The 22,125-nt window shown below is 43.0% G+C and overlaps 2 protein-coding genes across 9 annotated transcripts in view; one reads left to right on the forward strand and one right to left on the reverse strand.

Moving 5' to 3' along the window:
* Ppp2r1b (protein phosphatase 2 scaffold subunit Abeta) overlaps positions 1-4,666 on the forward strand; it is a 34,803-nt gene extending 30,137 nt beyond the window's left edge. Inside the window, exons 16-17 of one of the 4 annotated variants that reach the window (XM_048417492.2) lie at positions 3,470-3,570; positions 4,526-4,666. In XM_048417492.2, coding sequence (XP_048273449.1) covers positions 3,470-3,535 — 66 coding nt within the window. In that variant the 3' untranslated portion in view covers positions 3,536-3,570; positions 4,526-4,666. Of the gene's footprint in view, positions 1-3,469 lie in introns of all 4 variants that reach the window. The other 3 variants (XM_048417494.2, XM_085688738.2, XM_048417491.2) reach the window with 3 other exon arrangements.
* Positions 1,339-22,125, reverse strand: part of Sik2 (salt inducible kinase 2) — a 104,319-nt gene continuing 83,532 nt past the window's right edge. The window contains exons 9-17 of one of the 5 annotated variants that reach the window (XR_015001632.2): positions 19,535-19,699; positions 11,471-11,699; positions 10,437-10,721; positions 10,136-10,299; positions 9,331-9,441; positions 8,635-8,726; positions 7,328-7,936; positions 5,850-5,973; positions 1,339-5,345 (exon numbers count right to left, since the gene is read on the reverse strand). Coding sequence is in view for 4 of the 5 variants with exons in the window: in XM_085688735.2 (XP_085544861.1) it covers positions 5,258-5,345; positions 7,328-7,936; positions 8,635-8,726; positions 9,331-9,441; positions 10,136-10,299; positions 10,437-10,721; positions 11,471-11,699; positions 19,535-19,699 (1,743 nt within the window). In the remaining variant the exon portion in view is untranslated. Of the gene's footprint in view, positions 5,974-7,327; positions 7,937-8,634; positions 8,727-9,330; positions 9,442-10,135; positions 10,300-10,436; positions 10,722-11,470; positions 11,700-19,534; positions 19,700-22,125 lie in introns of all 5 variants that reach the window. The other 4 variants (XM_085688736.2, XM_085688737.2, XM_085688735.2 and 1 more) reach the window with 4 other exon arrangements.

Raw genomic sequence — 22,125 nt, forward strand, 5'->3', positions numbered from 1 at the left:
TAACTCTAGAAGGTATAGAGTAAGGGGTTTTGCCATCGGCCCAGGGTGAACCTCTAGATACTGGATCCATAGTCCTCCTAGAGACTTGAATGTCTCTGTCGGTGAGGTTTCTGGGGAAGGGTCCAAAGATTTCTCTGTATATCAAAGGACTGAGTCCACAGTTCAAGACACTGAGGAAAAGAGGAGGGCCGCTCCCAAGAATGAAGCTTGTTTGTTCGTACCTGGCCACAGGATGACTGGCAGTTTTGGAAATGTGATTACTGCTGGCCTGTTGTGTCCCTGAGTTGGTCAAGCAGAGGCCACAGGGTAGTGGCCTACCCTGGCCTGGTCATAGCCTATTCTTTGTGGCTCTTCATAGGGCTTTTGTGCTTGTCATAGAAGTGAAGGTGTCCTTAGACTTAGGGGAGGCCTGGGTGCTTGCCTATGACAACATTACAATGATGTAGTGATCCAATAGACAAGGGTCAAGTTCGCAAAACAGTCACTGAAAGTGAAAAAGAAAATTGAAACTTGTAATGGATTCTCTTCCCAAGGGGAAGAGCTGTTTGAAGGCAGGACAGCTGTGCACATGCTGTGAGGGTTCTGTGCTCTCAGCCCTATATACACCCTCATAGCCACCAGGCTTGCCTCAGTGTGAGCTGTTCCAGTTCTGTATAATACTGGCCCAAGGGGATGGCTTAAGCAAGGGAAACCAAATCTCAGCTGCGCTCACTGCCAGAGAACAGGATTTACTCCTACCCTTTTTCTTGGGGTCTGGCCGCATGAGTCTAGAACATATGAAAGCAGCTTGGCAAAGGAATTCTTCAAAACCCAGGGCAAAAGGTTGCATATTGTATCTTAAGAGATGTGTGTGTGTCCCTTTTACAGACCCAGAGAGGAGGTGACACTGTCATTAAGTAGCAGTGTTCTTTGCTGGCCCTCCTGGCAGTTTAGAGTACCTTACTTTCCAGGACTTGTTCTGGGGGAGCTGAACAAGAGCACGTTGTACTTGGCTTTGTTCCTCTTGCAGACTACCTGCAGCGATGGGCTTTGTCCTGAGACTAACATCAAGGAGCATTAACCAAGCCCAGTGGGGCCCTGTCTGTATGCAGGCTGTGGTTAGCAGTGTTTCCATCAGCGATCTGTAGTGGCTATCGTGTACTCAAGCAATTCGGGGCGAGGTATTATTTACCCTGCTGACGTCAATGAGAACATATTATCCACTGTCCTTTCTGTAGTGTGAAATGAGCACCGGAGCTCAGAGAACACAGCCACCTTCCACAGTTTGAAAACTACCCAGTATTCAGTGAGGTGAGATCTGCCTGTAATCTCATTAGCCTGACATTCACATCACCAGGCTTTTAGAAAACAAGGTGTTTTTATTTTAATTCAGGAGGGTTGGAAACATAAAGACAGTACATTTTCTTTGCAGAAAATTACTCCATTTAAATTACCATTTGGTACAAAGATCATTTATTAAACTGCATTTTAGGCAATTTTCTAACACTGAGTGGCAGGTTATACTTTGATTTTCCACATTGGAGCTATTAGAATTTGCACTCAAAATACCAAAGCTATCAAAGTCAACATTTTTTTCTTAGTAATTAAAAAGCACACAGAAAAAAAAATGACTACAATCAGATTAAGTTTATCAAAAGTAACTTAACTACCAAGCTGAATCCAGCAAGACCACTCCCTTCCTTTCTACAAAGTGCAAATAATCTCCACCACTCTTAACTTCTTAAACTGCAGTCCCCAGAGGCAAGCCAACCTCCCCTTTCCCTGCTGCTTTCTCCTTCACAGATTCTGGTAGAGGCAGATTTTTTGTTGTTGTTGTTTTTTAAACCATGGGTAGTGGGGATGTTCAACCATGTGAATTTCCTTGACTGAGAAAATCCTGGGTGGGCAGGCATCAGTTTTATCTGCACTTGGTACTGTGACATTGCTGCACCCACCTGGATGTTGTCTGTGTCTCTATTATTAAAGCTACCCCTACTCACCCATTTTGGTTCTGAAAAGACCTAGCATTCTATCATCAAAGCCCATTACCATTCTGTAATTCTGAAAGTGTTTAATAAGCCTTCCTACTTGGTAGAACTTAATTGTAAAGAAATGTGCTGGGTGGGGGTGACACACACCTTTAATTTCAGCACTTGGAGGCTGATCTCTGTGAGTTCGAGGCCAGTCTGGTCTACATAGTAAGCCAGGACATTCTAGGATAGTCATAACTACATAGTGAGACCCCATTTCAAAAGATTATTAAAAAAAGAAAGAAAAAAAGGAAGGAAAGAAGGAAGGTAGGTTCTGTGTGCCATCCCTTTAGGATAAAGGTTGAGCTCACAATTTTCTGGGTAGCCATTTTCTCTGGGATCGACTCTGTTACTAAGGAAGCCCTTTGGCAGTCAGGGAGGAGTTTGTCTTTCCCATATATACTTAAAAGAAAAAGCACCGGCTTACATAACTTTGAATAAGCAAACAACCTCAATTTAAGCCTACACTTCTGCAATTTATTGGACAGCAAGATGGCCAATCTCTGGTGTCTGTCTCCCCCTCCTTGCCTAAGTGCAGTCACCTGGATAACTGCATTGGGCACTTAAAGCCAGGCAGCTGTCAAGTGGAGGGTGCAGCCGTCTGGACAGGGCTTTGTTTACATAGCTGTGTGCTATGAAATGATGTGCTACCAAAGGGGGGAGGGGCTGTAGGACAGGGCTCCAGCACAGAAGCCAGAAGCCAGGCAATGAAGGTGCTCGTCTCTGTACTGCCACTTGCTAAGTCATGTATCCTTTGAGAGCTTTGCTTCCCTCAGCTGTGATAAATTAGCTAGTTCTCTAGCTAATTCCACAGAACCGGAGTGAGGACTGTGAGGACTTGTGAAAGTGCTTGGTACATTGTTGTGAAAATGGACAGGCAAGGTGGGAGGGCTGGACCTGCAAGAACCATCCTTGGTTACACTGTTGGGCACTATCCCTACCTGATTGTCAACCCATGCAGTCACATACTCAAATCTGCTCACATATAATGTGGACGTAAGATGTGGTGCAACTAGGAAGGCTGGAAGTCTTCTAGAATCAACTGGGCAAACATGGCTACGTGTTCTACAGATAAGTGAGAGGCTGTTGGGAGAGTAGAGACTTTAGGACCAAAAGGACCCTTGAAGGGTCACTGTCTCATTCCATTTGCCATTGAGGGCAGGTGGAAAAGCCATGGAGGCTCACTTCTCTGGGACCCCAGCCATGGAAGACAGAGCTCTCTCTTCCCCTTCTCTCTCTCTCTCTCTCTCTCTCTCTCTCTCTCTCTCTCTCTCTCTCTCTCTGTGTCTTAAGTTTTGGAGTATGGTTTTGTCCAGTGTTGAAACAAACAGGTAGATGTTGCTGCTCTTGTCTCCCACAAATCAGTTTGAAGGTAAGTTGTGTAAAAAATTTCCAGAAGCAACAAAATGATATAAGATCCCTGCCTGGGCAATGACTCCAACTTACTACCTGTTCTCCAGTTTTTACCTTTGATGTCTAGGCACAGAGAGACCGAGCGGCTCGGATGGCTTCCGAGGAGGCAGTAGAGGCAGCCCAGCTTAGGGGTACAAACGCAGCAAAGGTCAGCCCCGGCACAGGGCCCACTGGGATCAGTGTCATCAAATGACACTATACATCGTTTCTAAAGGAGGAGGAATGTGAAAAAGTCACCTGGACTATGAATTTTCTTTAAACCAACAGAGAGCTTAACTCATTGCTGATGTATAAAAGTGTAATCCAGAGCAGCGAAAACTCTGCTCCTCATATACTTAAGAAGCAGGCTTGTTTAGAGAACCCCATAGAGGGAGGAGAGCCCACTGGGTCCCCATGTTCTGAGATGCTGGCATACACACTTGGGACCCTTGATCAGCTGGCCTAGAAACTGCTACTTTCTGGGTTCCTTCAGTTTCTGGCTTCTCACTTTGTCACTTTCCAGCTGAGAACACACCCTTTCCCCCAGTTCTAGTTTCCCTGCCTTAGGTATAATGGCTCCTGGGGTACAGGGTAGAGAGACCTGTGATAAGTCCTTGCTGAGTGTCCTCGTTATTAAGAGTTCTGGGGCAGGGCAGAGGGTGTCTCTCCACTGGTTGGGTTGTACTGGAAGAATGGGGTAGAGGCCCTGTAACAGTGCAGGAGTTAGGAGGGAGCATGGCAGGCAAAGGTTGAAGTCCTACCTCCCCGATACCAGGACAGGGTTTAAACACGTCTGATCTTGATTTCTGAGACAGAGGGACCCTGGCTTTCTTTTTCCGAGGATGCCAAGTAAAAGAAACGGCTTTGCTCAGATTAGCTCTCATACCTCCCCCATCAGTCCCAGAGGCTTTTCCTGGGTCCTCAGTATCTCCCAATGGGTAGATTCTGGAGGGCTGTGAACACAGAACTGTCCCTGTCTTTGTTCTAAAGGTGGCGGTTCAGACAGGCCGGGTCAGGGCACAGTGAAGGCTGGCACTGGTCAGGCAGCTCCCCGGGAATAGAGGAGAGGGACTTTACAACCTGTCATCTTGCTGTTGCATTGACACCCTCTATTTGCCTTACAGGGACCAGCATGCCAGTTGCATGTAAATACTAGAGACACACTTGCCCAACTGGAGACTGCAGAACTAATGCATTTCCCCCAAAGCAGAGAGTAATACCTGGATAACAAAAGACCATAAACAAAAATAAAAAAGTACCACACATATTGCACTTCTGCCAAATGAAAATTTTACCTCATGTTTGAATTACCAGTCTCTTTGGAGAGGCTGGTTTACAAGATAACAAAGCTAAGGGTTACTATACAGTAGTGTACACACTGCTGATGTGAATTGACAGGCGAGCATGTCAGTATTTCAAAGCTGCCTCTCAGCAAGAGTGGGCCTAAGCCTTCTTAGTGTTACTTTAGTACTTGTGAGGAGAAATGGCTTAGAAGCTTCCATGGTCACTAGTTAGGGGACAACAACAGAAGCAATCAGATGAGTGACCATCAGAGCCCATCTGCTCTCACCAGCTTCCATCTCAGGAAATAAAGGTAGCCATAGAGTTAGGGACTTCTACTGGAAAGGAGTGAGAGGAGCACACGGGAGCTTACGAGAGATCCAGCAGGAGGGTTCGTGTTCTTCGCCAGGCGTCTGTCCTCACCTCCACTCTGTGTGTCAGTGCCTAACAGGCTGGCTGTTGATGGGTGCTCCCGGCTTCTCTCTGCAGCCTTTAACCTTCTGACAGCCTCTCCGCAGCCCCTCATCTGTCGCCTAACTGTCCTGCCATAGCTGCTAAGTCTCGGGCTAAGCAGCTCACAGCCCTGTTGGGGGGCAGGGGTTTATGCCAATCTGTAGCGGTGCTGTTCCTGCAGTCCTGAAATGAGCGGCCCCCATTTTCAATCTGGAAGGCATTTTCATTTCGTCAATATTACAGCGCTTCTGCAGTATATTTTGGGAAAACATCCTCCTCCAGTCTAAACAAATCAAGCCCCGTTTTATAGCTGGCTTATTCTGCAAAGCTTTAAAACGTATTAGAGATCTTAATGAAATGATCTCTCCAATGAAATGATGTTCTTTATCTCACAAAATCATCAATCTTAAGCATGAGGAGGAACAGAATCAATAAAAGAAACACAATTTATCCTTACTGGATTTTCAGTTATTAAATCACAAAAATGACAGTCCCTCCTGCTAACCATTCCTGCTGATACCCACAGCCCAATTCCAAGCAGAGCGCATTTGCAAAGCAGCCTGGCACCAGTGGGGGCCCAACAACTACAGTCTCTGGCCAGCCTCAAAGATGCTTGAATCACCACCACTGGCAGGGGTTGGGCTGGTGACCAACCAGGATGGCTCTCCGTAGACTTCCCATGCCTAGTCTTCCCTTGCCTGCCTGGACACTTACTACAGAGAGGAAAGGCAACTTATAGGTGTTTCTAGATGCAGCATCAGTGTAGTAGCTCTCTTCTTGTGCTTTAAGGAAGACGTTTTGTGCTTAGTGCATTCATCTGCTGATAGGACAAGCCACTCTAAAGAATAGAAATTATAATTTTTATAAATAATACTGAGTTTGTAACACCTGGATGTCAACTGTGCAAATGACATTACTAATTACTTCTTGCTATCTAGTTGACTAGCGATAGCATCTATTTTTCAGTTCTTTTGATGAGTGAATTAAAAAGTTAAGCTTTTCTAGTAAATGGCTAACACATCTGTGGTTCTTTGAATATTACTATAATACTTGAACATTTCACACAAATCAAAACCTTAAGGAAATTAAGACTTTTGATTCCCACATGGTGGAAAGCAAACTGAAGTGACTTTGGATTAACCAAGGACATGAATGGAAAACTTGGTTTCTATAGAAAAAAAAAGTCTGATGAGGCTGGGGAAGGCACAGCACTGTTGCTTCACATGGGACATAAAAGTTCCTTTTATGTGTGTCCTTAAAAGACATCTAAACTACATGAAACTGTCCAACTATGCAAAGCTCCATAAGCTCCTAACAACACAGAGCGGAGAGCCAAAGGGGTTACTACAGGGTAGCAGACAGGAGGTCTCCGGAGACAGGAGGTTGTGCAGGAAGAGCCTGGCTTCACAGCTCAGGGCCCAAGTTCCTGATGCTTTCAGTCTCTACTGTGACAGTCTCCTGTTGTCTCTACAGGTGAGAGCTTTGGAGTCCTGAGCATTTTAACACTTGGCCACCCAGGGGCACTTTTTAAAAAGGCATTATCACGTGCTCCCAGAGAGATGACTGCAGCTTTCAGGGGATCAGTGTCAGCTTAGTGTCCCTGAAACACCTCAGGCTCCACTACTCTGCGGTGTCTTTGAGGACATCTTACATCGATAGCCAAGAACTTAGGATTTTACAACAATGCACAACTCTCTTTTATTCCCTGTGCATCAGATTTCATGATGCACTCTTGGCATGCCTTGAAGTACTTTGCTGTTGCTTGGCTTTAGTGAAATATACTGCCTTTTCCTTTACCCTATGTGTGTATACGCAACATACACATATTTACTGCTTTTACTAAGGCTTTCCTTGGAAATGAATTGGTATAAAACCTAGGTCTGTATGTTGTCATTTTATACAAACATTTCTTGGTACCCTCCTGAAAGTGTGTTCCACTTTATCGAAGGGCATGTGCTTCAGCCTCCAACTATGTTCTAGCCCTTGCCACAGAAAATTTTGTGGTGGGACAGAGCCAGGAGGAACATCTACCCTAGTCAAAAGCCTGATTCCAGTTGGGAAACTTGATTTTTTTCCTACTAGGGAAAAGGGGAAAAAAATAAGCTTTAAAGGGCTGAAATAAAAATATAAACAGCCTGCCTTCACTAGAGCCACCTTCCTTTCTGTGCTGAGATTAATTCACCAGGACATACCCATTGTGTTGTGGATCCACAGCTTCTAGCATTTCACAATCAAAGAGTCCAGGGAGCTCAGAGAGGGCCAGCGGGTCATAGCTAGATGGGGTCTCCTGAAGTCCTGAGTTCCTGGGACAGTCCGCACCTGTGAGGTTGCTCTGCTGGGCTCCATCCACAGGATAGTGACAGGGAGCAGGGTAATCTGGTGCAGAGGAGGTGGTGCTTGGCAGCTCACAAGTCTGATAGGAGAACTGTAAGGGGGCTGGAGCAGTTCCTGGCTGCTGAGGTGGAGGAGGAGGAGGTGGTGGGGGTGGCTGCTGCAATTGTGAGGGTAAAGGATGTGGAGCCCGGGGGCTGGGTGTGGAGGGCAGGGGCTGCAACTGCATGTCTGGGTATTGGCTGAGGAAAGGGCTAAATTGCATCTGCTCAGAAGAGGGCTCGAGGACTGAGCTCAGGGGTTGGGTCAGGCTGAATGGTGGGGGCTGCTGGGATGGCGGTGAAGTCTCCTGATGGGGAAGAGCCAGCTGCTGATTTGGTCGAGGGTAGGAGCTCTCGGCTATCTGCATCTGATTAAAATACGCTTGTAGCTGAGACTGCTTCTGGAGGAAGAGTCGCTTCTGTTGGAGCCTAAATTGGCAATACCAAAAGAGCATTTTACATCTCAAGTGAATTTCAATGTAAATTCAATATCAGGCATTAACTTCTCTTTCCCTTTCTTTTCTGCTTTATTTCTGAGAATCTTCTATATAGTTCAGGCTGGCCTCAAATTTGTGATCTTCCTGACCTAGTCTCCCAGTGCTAGGAATTCCAGGCATGCACCAGCACATGTGACACCCTCATTTGTTATCTCTTTTCCATTCAGAGTAAGAATTCACCACTGTGCATTTTCTCTCGTTTCTTGCTCTAGAGAGGCTAATTACTCAGGAAGATTGCTCAGAAGAAGGTAACATCTTGGCTTCTGTGAGTAGGTAGGGTGATGATTAGGGCAATTTTATCTTGGCCAAGCAGCTTCTACTGGTGGGGCCAGCAGGCACGAACACCACCAAGGGGAAAGTCTCATCAGTGTAACCAACTGCTTTAGGCCACTGCTTCTGAAATCTTAGGACTGATCATATCCCAGATAAATACAAATGGCAAAGTGCATAGGGGGTCACCGTCGTCCAACTCTAGGATTCTCAACAGCCTCATTAACACCATGTCTGAACAGAAAATGACCACGTGCCAGTGCATGGTCCTAGGAGAAGCAACTAGAAGGAAGAGGACAATATACCATTCTCCAGGATGCTGTGAAAATAACTGACTTTACTGGCCAGAGACTTCCTTACCTATGTTCCTGTAGCTGCTGTTCCAGGCTCCGAGGTGGTTCTTTACAATATATTGGACAAGTATTCTGGGTCTTTGGCAGAAGACTGGGCTTCTGGAAGATCAGAAAAACAAGAGCCTAACCATATGCTGTCAGTTGAATGCAGCTCGTGTGTATCCTTTGGATGCCTGTCTGGATGGTATATCCAAGATGTGGCTCCAGAATCCAGAGTGAAGGCACTGCACTGTGCACTAAGACCCTGGAAGAGCACCAGGTCAGCAGACCTTGGTGTCTAGTGCTAGCCTACTTGTTTTCTACTTCTGCAATTCCTCCAGGACAAGGAGGTTCATGGAGAACAATGAGAAACCTAGTGCCTGCAGAGTGATTCATTCTGAATGGGATCTATGTTGTACCATTTCTTAGGATCTTCATATACCAGTGTAGACAACCTTGTTAGCATTTTGTATATTAGAGATCCCATCTTATTATTCACAAATATAGAATTAGAAACAAGCCAGGTCTCTCTTTTCTAGTACTCAATGGTTCATCCTTTCCTATTGCCAGCACAGGATATAAAGCTAAGTCTGAACATGTTTCTAGAAACTACTCATGTAGTGTTAAACCTACCTGCCTATAAGGGATAAAGCAGCCACCTTAAATAACGCAAACCAGGTTTCTGTGACAAAGTGAGCTAAACCAAGAGCACGAAGGAGCCCACCTGGAGTCGATGCTGTAGGTACTGGGTTTCCAAGCTCTGCTGTGGAGAAAGTTGAGGATGCATGCTGGCAGAGAGTGTGGAGACACTTTCCTGCTGCTGAGAGACTTCGTCCTAAGGATCAAGGCAGTGGACATTTCAATTTCTATGTGAGAAAGTTTTAGTTCATAGTTTAAGCACCTTTACAAATGACTAGTGGAACCTGGGCTCCACATAACCTAATACTCCAATGCTTTTACCTGACTAGTAGTTTGAAGGCCACTTTCAGAGAATCTATACAAAGTTAACAACTATTATCTAGACAGTATTAGATTAGAACAAAAGCACCTGCCTGGTATCATAAGAAGGCGCTTATCTACACGTGAGCCCAGAATATGATACTATCTTTGATGCGCTGAACATTGGCTCAAAAATAGCAACATTTGTTATATTTTTAATGTGACTAATCTTCATATTTAATAGTGATTTCACATCAAAAGTAGTGGCAAGAAGCTTCTCAACTGGCTGATGTTCATCATCATCATCAGTGTGTGTGTGTGTGTGTGTGTGTGTGTGTGTGTGTGTGTGTGTGTGTGTGTGTGTGGTGAAGAGAGGCTGAGTCGTCCATATATAATCTGCCTGCTTTGTGAACCACATTGAGTCTGTAGGCCTCTGTCTGGTGCTGAGCATCTGGGAGCAGCATGAAAACCTCTGAGACCTTGGACTTTCCCATAAAGCCAGCTTAGTTAGGTCTAGGAGGACATTCTCTAACTGAAAAACCACACACCTGTAGGACAAGTGTGGTGCTCGGAAGAGCCTGGACACTCACCTGAGGGCAACTGCTCGAGAGGTCTTGGAGCTGAGGAGCAGCTGATGCTAAGTTAGGGTCTGCCTCTGATCCTATTTGTTCATAGAGCAACTGTACTTTGTTCAACTCCAGAATTCCTTTGGTTCTAGCAAGATTCTGAAGATGTTGTCTAAATGCTACAATTCCTGCAAAGTACAAAACAAACATCAAACAGTTTACAAAGCAAAATAGGCCTTTTAGTTATACACTCACACCAGCAAGGCAACAACCTTCTTCCATATCTCTGGTTCAAGTTTTTAAAGCCAGAAAAGAAAGCACTTACCTTGGGTAAGGGAAGTGTCTGATGCCCTGCGGCCTTCTCGGAAGCTCACGGGGGACCGATTGTGGACCTCACGTTTCTGAGAGCTCAGAGCCTGCATGGCTGGGTTGGTAGGTCTGAGGCTTATGAAAGGAGATGCCATGCGGGGTGAAGACTGGTTAGCTAACATGATGTCCTTCAGGGAAGGGCTGTCTTCCAGGAAGTTCAGGTCTCTTTGGGCAGACCCCATATCGTACTCAGAGTCCACACTGTCAAGGGAGGGATTGTCACTCATAGAGAAAATTTTCCCTGTAGAAAAAAGTAAAACAAATATTACCTAAACCGATAGAACTTCTATAAACACACTGACAAATAGAAAGACAAAACGGCAGACTTTAGTCTTGACAGCTGCAATCTTTCAGGATGGGCAAGACGACTGGAGTACTTACAAGTCTGGAAAACAGAAAACTCACCTAAAACAAAAATTCCTGTCAAGGCTAGGGATTCTAAGTGTAACTCAGGGGCAGAAGAGTTGCCTAACATGCTCAAGACCTGCAGTCAGACCAGCACCACAAACCATTCTCCATCTTTCCAGAATGCTTTTACTGGTTAGTTTAACAATCTTCAAATTTGGTGAGGAAAACCCTATGGAAACTATAGTCATAAGATCTTGGCCTTGAAGACAGCCATAAGTGCACTGTCAACTCAGAGACGTTGCCTTTTACTTTCTGAGTAGACCTGATCCAAAGTCCATGGCATCTGCACTGTAAAGGAAGAGGCTATGGATGAAATTCCAGAACTGGGTGAGCATGACCACTATTTCTTTCTTTCTTACTTTGTTTTTCCTTTCAAGAAAGGGTTTCTCTGTAGCTTTGGAGCCTGTCCTGGAACTCGCTCTTGTAGATAAGGCTGGCCTTGAACTCACAGAGATCCCCCTGCTTCTGCATCCTGAGTGCTGGGATTAAAAGCGTGTGCCACCACTGCCTGGCTGGCTGCTATTTCTTGATGCATGAAATATGAAATGATGCTGTAAGGGTTTAACTTGGTGGATACCATACCTGCCCCAGGCATGACAACCAATTGGTTTGTCACTTCTGATAGAGTGTGCCGTCGCTGCCCACTCCGTGTGGCCTGGAAAGCTTCAAAGGCCTGACTGGGGTCTTCCTCAGCCTCTCCTTCTGTCTCCAAGCCTTCATCAATGGAGGTCTCCATCATATTGCTGGGCAGTGACTGGCATCCCTTCCTCACCAGGACAGGGGGCACAGGGTCAAGCAGACAGCCATTCACCTGTCAGCGTGAGAGGAAACCCAGTTGCTGCTCTGCTGAGGAATACCCACAGCAGAAAAATAGGCAAAGACTTAATTAAGGCAAACGAGAAATAAAGTAAAATATTAAAGTGTATGTATTTACTTCCAATGGCAGCACAGACATGAGAAAAGAAGGCAAGTCAACTACAATCCTCAGAGACCCAGACTGGCACTGCCACCAGGTTACTCTGAGTCATCACTGTTACAATAACCACTTTTTCAGTGGCTTACAGATGAATAGAATGTGCTGGCTTAAGGCTTACCAGTTATTATTATTTTTTAAGTAAGGAAAACAGAAGAGGAAGATGAGCTTCTTTTCACTTCTAGAACAAATGTCTCATAGCTGAGAGAATAGTCACTGACATTCTAATTCTCAACCACAAAACATACTGATTCTGGGTATACTTTTATGTTCATAGCTTAAGTACTGATCTATTTGATATTTTGTTTTTAAATCGATTCAAATGTGCCTAAGGAATGGAAAGTAAGAATTTTTTTGTAGACAGATACCACAAAAAAAGACTGAAAAAATTCAAATGGCAAACAGCCAAAACCTTCCATTATAGAATAACAAATGACTCACGGCTCCTAATTCCAGCAGAGGTTAATAAGCCCCAGTGCACGGAATCCTCACCCACTAGCAGTTCACACACCATCTCCGGGTCTATCCCATAGGGAGAGCTCGGCACAGATCCTGAATGAGCACACTGCCTTCCCACAGTTGCCAAGCAAACCACCTAATGGCCAGCAAAACAGCATACAAAGGGGAGTTGTGGTTTCAAGTTCTGGCTGGTAAAAGCCCCAAAGAGCAGGCAATTATTTACCTCATTACTCTAACTATTCCCCTGTGGAAATCAATCCACTTTCTCCTATGAATAGCTGCTCAGGAGCAGCCAGCAAGAGTCAGTTCTCTGTGGTACTTTCAATTGGAACCCACTGGGTAGAGCTTTTGTTTCCACTGAAGCAGAGGCAGCTCATATATGTGAGACGTGACGTGGAACTGTCCTATGCCAGGCACAAGAGGCTTTCCTCTTACGGCAGTTGCCGAAGGCATTGCAAGGTCCTTTTTATGGAGAGGGAGTAGGGTGACTCAGAGCTTTGTTTGCTTGGAGGAGCTGATTCCACAAGCATCTGAGGGGAGAGCTTTCATGCTGGTAAGGTAGCTGATGCTTTCTCCCCAGATCACACCAGTCTTCCCATGGTACAGAAAGCAGGAAATCTGAAATCTGGCCAGCAGCTGTCATTCTCTTCTTGGTCCAGGCCAGATACGTGTATCTTTTGTATTTTATGGTCTTCTTACAGGAAAGAATGACCAGCAACTCTTACTCTAGACTCCTTAGCAGTCCACTGTCAGCTTGCTAAGGCTCTCAAGACCTTTTACAGCAATTATCTACTGAGCACCCTTACATGTGCAACCTTTGTCAAATGCACTTCTCACCTCCCGTGATGTAAGCAAGCTCTTTCTTTCCCTCAGCATGGTTGTTAACTTTTCCTGACTTGGTCAAACAAGCCAGCTTCCTATGAATTTGTAAACTGTCACCATATAACCTTATTATCTCATCTAAACCAGAGAAGGAAATATGTCTGAATAAAGTCTCTTCCAGATATAAAACAATGCTTGGGTTTTTCACTGAAGACTTCATCTGGGGACAGATATGGGTGAGCATCTCTGGCCATGAGTAGGTTTCCTGAAGCAGCTGACCATCATGCTTAGCTAGAATTTTTATTATTGTGATAAAACATGACCAAAAGTATCTTGGGAGGAAAGGATTTATTTGGCTTATATATCCCAGGACATGGTCCACTGAGGGAAGCCAGAGCAGGAACCTGAAGGCAGGAACTCAAGCAGAAGCCACAGTGGAATGTTGCTTGCTGGCTTGCTCCCATGGCGTGCTAAGCCTACTTTTTTATAACATCCAAGATCACCAACCCAGGGGTGGGACTGCCTCCAGTGAGCTGGGCTCTCCTCCATCAATCATTAATAAGAAAATGTTCCAAAGGTCAATCTGGTGTGGGCATTTCTCAACTGAGGTTCCTTCTTACCAAATGACTTGACATTGTGTCAAGTTGACAAAAAACTAACCAGGACAGCAGCCATGCTAATTTACCCAGGGACTTGACTGTAAAATAACCCAGATAAGTTTTCCCCTTTAGTGTATTTCATATCTTCCTGCGAGCAAGAATGGTGCAGAACTCAAACTTCAAAGCGCCTCTCACCCATACACTAAGACAGTCTACAAGGATGTATGACTAAAATGCTGGGCTAATCTACATAAATGACATAAGCTGCTACAAATAAGAATTTATGCTCTAGAAATACTCTAGACAGATTAAATGAGAGGATTTCAAGATTTGGGCAAAATGTATAGTTTCTAACCCTTTCTTTTCCAGAGACTTCATTTGCAATAGATGATATACATACAGTAGTCAAAGCTCTCAGAGGCCCCAGCACTGACTCAGAGAGCCTTCAAACCTGCCTTTCTAAACTGGTATGTTGGCCTGAATTCCCAAGGTGACTATATTTGGAGATGGGGTCTGTAAGTGAGCAAAGCCCTGGCCCAATAGGATTAGTATCTCTATAAGAAAAGACACTTTGAGGGCTGGAGAGACAGATCAGCAGCTAAGGTGCATACTGTGACAATCCAAGTTTGCTTCCCGGCACTCAAGATGTTCACAACCACCTGTAACTCTAGCGCTAGGGAATTTGATACCTCTTGCCTCTGTGGGCACAAACACTCACGTGTATATACCCACAGACATATACCCACAATTCAAAATAAAACACATTTAAAAAAGTAAAATAAGAAAGGACACACAAGTGGTACATACCTATAATCCCAGCACTCAGGAGGCTAAGGCAGGAGGGTTAAGTGTCTGAGGCCAGCCTAGGCTTCACAGTGAGATCCTGTCTCGAAAAAAAAAAAAAAATGAAAAAGAAAAAAAACATCAGAGAGTTTGTTCTTAGTTACCCCTTGACACACAGGAAAGACTGTGTGATGTCTCAAGACAGAGTGAGAAGATGACTGTCTAAAGAACAGGAGGGAGACTTCTTTAGAAACAGAACCAGCTGGAACTAACTCTATTTTGCCCTCTGGCATTCAGAACTATGAGAAACAAATTTCTGTTGTTTAAGCTATGCAGCTTATGGTATTTCATGGGCAGGTGAGCAGGTCCATACAGTACACCAAGCATAATATAAGGCAGTAAGTTGGAAGAGAGAAATGGACCTTAATTCAATTGCATTCCATGTGCCTGGCAAATGGGGCACATGCTGAGCAGGTGCTAAGCTTCATCACTTGCAAGTCAGTTGCTTAGCTCTAGTCAAGCTCTTTTTTGATTTTTTTCATTTGTAAAATAGTTGTAAAGTTGTTGGGAGAATCAGCTAATATAATTCAGAAAAAAATACAGTTCCTTTACAGCTCAATACACTTTGTTGATTTTTTTAAAATAAAGGGGAGTACTTTTCAATAACAAAGCATAAGAATAACATTACAACACTTAAAAAAAAACACATTTTTTTCCCCTGACTTGAGTCAAATTAAACAGGTGAAGAAGAAAAGAAAGGAATTACAATGCTAGAAAATTCTTTTTAAAGCCAGTGTTTTGCTATGGAGCCCCAAGTGCCTCTGTACTTCTGTTCTTTTGCCCCATTCTACTCAGTCCTGGCTATATGTGTACTCACACTTGGCTAAGAAATGTATACTTAAGTAACAGGGCACAGTAGTTACAGACTTGGACATAAAATTAACTACCATCAACCTATTTAAGGATGCAAGATAAAGGAAAAACTGTGTTCAACAAGAGGCGTTTTGTTGTGGAATATCAGGTTAACATTTGTTTTTACTGTAGTTAATGAATTTATTAAATTTATGAATTTATTGGCTAATGAATAAAGAAGCTACTTGGGCCTACAGTAGGGCAGAATAGAGCTAGGTTGAAAACTAAACTAAATGCTGGGAGAAAGTAGGTGGAGTCAGAGAGATGCCATGTAGCCGTCAAAGGAGAATGATGCCCACGGGAACCTGATGGAAACTTGCCGGTAGACCACAACCTCATGGTGATGCACAGATGAATAGAAATGGGTTAATTTAAGATATGAGAGCTAGCTAACAATATGCCTAAGTGATGATTGGCCAAGCAGTGTTTTAATTAATACAATTTCCGTGTGATTACCTTGGGTCTGGGTGGCAGGGAACAAATGAGCAGCCTCCAACTACAGAATATTACTTTGACTGTGAAAGTGTGTTACATTTGTTTATGCTGCATTTGTTTAATTATGTAAATATGTGTTGCATTTGTTTCACCTTGCCTGCCAAAAGCATCTGATTGGCCTAATAAAAAGCTGATTGGCTAATAGCTAGGCAGAAAAGGGATAGGTGTGGCTGGTGTGCAGAAAGAATAAATAAGAGGAGAAATCTAGCCTTAAGTAGAAAAAGAGGGAAGAAGAGAAGAGAATGAGGGAGAAAGAGAGGAACACGCATAGGGTCAGAAGCCAAGCAGCTGCCAGTCAGACTTGAGAAGCAGGAAAATAAGCCATATAGAAAGAAAGAAAAAAAGATAAAAAGCCCCGAGACAAAATGTTGATGAAGAAAAACAGGGTAAGTTACAAGAACTAGCAAGAAATGAGCCTAAGCCAATGCTGAGCATTCATAACTAATAAGTTTCCATGTCATGATCAGGGAGTCGGTTGGTGGCACAAAAGAAAAAGCCTGCTAAAGCATTTAGTTAAAGAGATGCATAAAGCAACAGATTACATAATTCTTAAAGTTTATGTCTGCAAATACTACTTCATGACATGGAAAAATTCTCATAAGATACAGACATAGGATTACACACAACAGAGAATAATTTTAAGACTTTTCCCATCTACTGAGTCCTACATCTTACCCACTAATTTATAGTATGACATCAAATGGGTTATCTTTGAGTAGTGAGATTATAGCTACATTAATTTTATCTTTATTCTCTTCATATTATCATGCATGATTATGACTAGTTTTATTTGTTTTTATTTCAAATTGTAATTTGAAATTTTAAATTCAGAAGTGAAAGTGAAATTTCTCCCCTAAAGCCTCTAGGGGTTAACACTACTAAGATTCTGGTGTGGCTACTTTTCCACCCTTCTCTCGTATGTACCTCTTTCATGGTGTAGGTATTAAGGTGCAATAGACACAGGATGTCTCCACCACACTTGCATTTGCAAGGTTTATCTCACAGGTTCCTTGTCAACCAGCTACTGAAGGTGTGAACCTGGAAATCTTTTTATTACAGTCTCTAATAGTGTTCCATATGGACTGAAATGTGTGTACATGGGAGATTTATTCTATACTGTTTGTGCAAGTGTCTTTCCTCTATGGGCCCTATGTCCTTAGGGTTTCAGTTACTTCTCAGAAAGATGCCTTCCCCTCCTGCCCCAGAAATCCCAAGTCAAAATTTCAAGACAGACTCCTTAAGAGATTTTCCTAACAATTAAGGGAGAGAGAGGTGATGTTTTAAAATGTACAGTACTAGTCCTTGACTGTAAGCAGAAATGGAAGTATCAATATATACAGCTATGATATTTCTTTCAGAAAACAGCTGGGTTATAGTGAATGTATATGAAGCAATGTGAACAAAGGAAGTAAAAGGTTCTTTTGTGTGTGCATGTGTTTATGGGCCTCAAAGAAAGAGGCAGCCAGAAGGACATAATAAACGATCCACAGTAAGTCCTGTGGATGTTTATGGTTTGTATGAATTTCATGGTGGCATTGCCTGTGTGGGGGTCAGTTTCAGATTGACACTCTTATTCCTACAAATGAGAATATACCATCTAGCAACTGTCTATATCTTTTGCAAAACCATTCATTTCCTGTCTGTTTCCTAGTAACTGTAACAATCACAAGCTTTAAAAATAGCTTGCCCTATATATTATAGCAGACAGTGCCCAATCTGTGTTTTGGGCCTGGTGCCCTTACAGACAAGACTTCAACACACTGCATTTTAATTTCTTCAAGAGAATTAGATCTTAAAAACGAATTATGCTGCCCTAATTTATGTCTAAATGCTGAGCATGAATGTATCACTAATGTGTAATGCTAGGCAAACACAGGCATAGAAAACAGACTATCCACAGGAAGCAGACTCATCTTTAGAGCTGGACAGTAACTATTCCTGTTCAGCAACTTGGCTTAACACCTGCTCTGACAGTCTGGCATGGGGCTGCCACTGCCACTGTGCTCCAGCTAGGCTTGTGTAACTTAGGAGTCTGCCTGACATCCAGAGGTCTCAACTGAATGGCATTTCCTATCCCATTTGTCTAGGCTCAAAATATTGCTGGAGGCTTGGAATTCTATCCCCTCAACCCCACTGCTACCATCCCCTCTTCTCGCATTTCAATGGTCATTCCCATATTTCAGGCACTGCATCATCTCCCTCCTGAACCCATGCTTGCCCCCACCCCCTTTTTTTGTTCCCTAGCCTGTGCTTGCTAGAGAACCATTCAAGCAGAATTTCCAAGAACAGGATGCATGTAGTGTTTCCTTGCTCAGAAATCTTCAGTTGTGCTGACTATCCCATCGGCTGACTCACCTATACTTTACCACATTCCACACCTAGACCACTGCCCAGAGACCTAAACTGCTTGCTTGCCATTCAAAACTAACACATACTTCTTTATTTCTACAGTTTTCCTTTACATGCCCTTTCCTTCACACTGAACGACTACTCCAGTTGGTTGAACCTGATTACCTATAGCTTGCTTCTGAACAGCTCTTCCTTCACTGAAGATGTCCCACTCTCATTTCCAGACCCGTGGATTCTCTCGACTCTGCAGCTCCAGCTCTGAGAGTTACCCCCAAATTTTCCTGACCAAGTACAAAGTTAAATCCCCTGCCTCTTCTGAGGTTTACTCTGACTTATGTGATAATGTTATCAATTTATTCAACAGCTGGCATGTTGTTTCAGTTCCATCTAATATCCTTTTTGTTAGACCACAGTCTAGCAGGCTGTTAAGCAAGTCCATGACTGATTCATGTTTTTATTATCTAAAGAGGCTAAAAAAAAAAAATGGGAAAACTATTTGTTGACTATTTAAAATCTACCCTAAACTGCATAGATTATCTTACTTAATTCTCCTAACAGTCTCCTAAAACAAGTATCCTAGTTTATACAGAGGAAAGCAAGTCACCTTGTCCAAATTCACACAGCTTAGTAAAAAGCAGGTTAGCACACACATAGGCCTATATTTTATGATAGTTTTCTATTAATATGATCATATGTATAGCACTTGGTACTGAGTATATACCACTTATATTTGAAGTCAGAAAAAAATCCACTGTATAAAAGAAGCAGTCGTCTTCCATTTCCTAACAGTCAACTTTATACAATACACCAAATACAAACTAAATTCTTTAAGCATGCCCAAGCTGAACCAAAAAGGATGTTTGCTCAGTCAAAAAGAGATCCTATCACTTTGTATTTACAGTTTGCTGCACTGAAGAGAGGCAACAATAACAGTGTAATTCAGCAGAAAAGGTGATCTTTTGTTTTTAAAATCATAGTTTGTTAAATCAATCAATGTACCCTACCCATCCACTCATGCACCCAAAACACTTACAAGAAATCTTAAAACCTGGGAGAGAAGAGGAACTGGCTAGGAAAGGAAAAAGAGGGCTTATGTGGCCTGAGAGTTGTTATTTAATTGATGAGAGCTGATCTTTAAACATTTTAATAGAGTTCTTCACCAAAGCATCATCCAGCAAAGCCACACTACAACACTATACTCCAAACTGAAGTCTCCGGCAACTCTGCACCGCATCTCAAGCACACCAGCTGTACCTTAGGAGTGTCGACACACTCTTCCTCCATAAAGGCAGCTTCTGCTTGACAGCTGGATGCTGGAAATGAAAAGGCCTCCACAGTGGATGCCTGTGGGAGGAGGGTAGATCGCATCAGTCTCACGTTCGGTGAATGCAAGGTCACTGGGAGTCCCACAGTTTGTGCCTGAAAATATGGCAAGAACAGACAGTGTGGGAACATTGTTACTTGCTCTATACACATACACACTTCTCTTACAACTAGTAAGTCTTCTTAAGGCGACTAAAAGATAAAGTATTACCCACTGAAACTCCAGAAGACTCGGTTGTGAGTGTGTATGTATGTGTGCATGCACATGAATGGTAAGCACTAATTTAAGTCTCAATAATCAGACATTCTGAAATAAACTGTACAGAATTTTGTTCCTATCTCATAACGAGAGATACACCTTTCACAAGGCAACAATCTAGATAGCCTTTGTAAGGAATCAAAGAATTATCTTTGTCTCAATTCAACAAAGTTCTATTTTTTCTTTCTTTAAATACACCAACTGAAAGATTAAAAAAAAGAAAAATAAATTGCTCAGAGTATAGGAACTCAACAATGAGCCTGAGCCAGATATACATAAGCCCCACAGCTAGCTATAAAGAAGGCACATGAAGTAACTGGTTTTTTTTCCCTATTTCTTCTCCCCATGAGAAGAAGGAGAGAGAGGCGGCTACTCAGGTGACAGGAAAATCCCCTTTGAGAAGATGCAGTCTGAACACAGCCTGCTAGAGCAATAGAAGAAACACTCATTGCTACAGATTCCTGTTCCTGAAACCAGCCTGCTGCACAGAGCTCTGGGTCTAGTCTGTCTTTTCTCTCTTATCAACTTGGGCTACTGCATCTACCTCTTACGTTCTGAGGTATAGGGTGCCACCACCACCCTTGGCTTCCTGTGGGCAGTTCATCCATTCTTCTGTCTCCTTTGTTAAATGTTTTAAATAAACCAGGATCATACTCTTCTTTAAAAAATCATTTAAAAGAGCCTTTCCTTTTCACGATTGGCCATGATTGATTTTACTGCTGAAGCTCCTGGATGGTCCTATCCACAGCCCTTAAGAACTGACAGAATCATTTCTCAGATATATCTTGAACATAACAGACACTGAAACATCCAAGGGGACAGTTGTCACTGCAGACGATAACAGGAATAGGAACACCCTCTGTTTGCCCTGCTACAGTTACAAGGGATATATAGGATGGTGACTTTTAAAATCAGACAAACGAAAGGGACAAAATTATGAAATTCTATTTCTTTTTCAAGGTGTGGGCTTGATTGGTGGTTCTGTCACTTATTAATTGTATGATGACTTTAATCAGGCAATCTTTCTCTGAACCTTTTCTATATCTATAAAAATAGGTGTAATACCCACTTCATAGTGAAGTTAAGACCGAAAGGTAACATGTGAAGCCCTCAGCTTAGCAATGTTAATTCTCTCTTTCCCTTCCAGTCTTAAAATGACCCCAAAGACAAATCAACTGGACAGGAAGATGGATGCACTTTTGGTCTCAGTCAGTGTCTCATTGTGTCCAGTTGGAATTTTAAGCTGATTTTTGTTGTTGTTTGTTCTTTCGTTCTCTCTCTCTCTCTCTCTCTCTCTCTCTCTCTGTATGTTTCTGAGATAGAGTCTCTCCACGTAGCCCTGGAATTTGCTAAGGAGACCAGGCCAGCCTGGAACTGATAGAGATCCAGTAGCTTTTGTCTCCAAATGCTGGGATTAAATATGTACACTATGTTCAGCTAAATTGGTAATTTTTAAGTAGGAAGGAGTATGTATGGTCTTACTGTACATTTCAAACGTTTGAATATTTAAGTATTTAATTGAATTTTAAGTATTAAAGTATATACTTAAATATACTTTATATAGGATATATTCTGATATTAGTATCATCATATATAGTGCATGAAAAAAAGAACAAAACAACAGTAGTGAGTGTATGGAAAACACTGCAAACAATGCTACAGACCATCTGAGCACGATAACGGAGCAGCTTTTCTTCCATCCTTCTTTGGGCTTATGTCTTGGGTACCTTTTCCTCTTTCAAGAATTAGTCAATTTAATCTCTTGGCTACCACGAGATACTTTCATTTCCTAATAAAGTACATTTAGTACATTCCTACTTCATCACTAGTTTTTCAATCAAAGGGTGAATTGAAAGGTGTGATTTCTAGTTTTCCAGTTTCTTACCTGTTCCTTCCACCTGAGAGTGGGGGAAGCCTTACCTGAAAATACTGCACTGGAAATGAGATGCCCACATCTGATCACAAGGTCCTGTCTCCCTAGAATTCTGTTTCTTTATGGTGGACTGAGTTGTATCAGATTAAGCACATCACATTTTCCTTGACAATTTTTTCTTTTATTGGAGACAAAGTCTTATTCTGGAGTTCCAGCTGGCATTGGCCCTTGAATCCTCCTGCCTCAGGCTCCACTGTGCTAGGATTACAGGCACACACCAGCACAGTCTCCTCTCCATAGAGTAGGATTACAGGCACACCATCACAGTCTCCTCTCCATAGAGTAGGATTACAGGCACACCATCACAGTCTCCTCTCCATAGTGCTAGGA

The sequence above is a fragment of the Myodes glareolus genome, chromosome 4 (assembly GCF_982192425.1).
Source record: "Myodes glareolus chromosome 4, mMyoGla1.1, whole genome shotgun sequence".
Classification (NCBI taxonomy): domain Eukaryota; kingdom Metazoa; phylum Chordata; class Mammalia; order Rodentia; family Cricetidae; genus Myodes; species Myodes glareolus.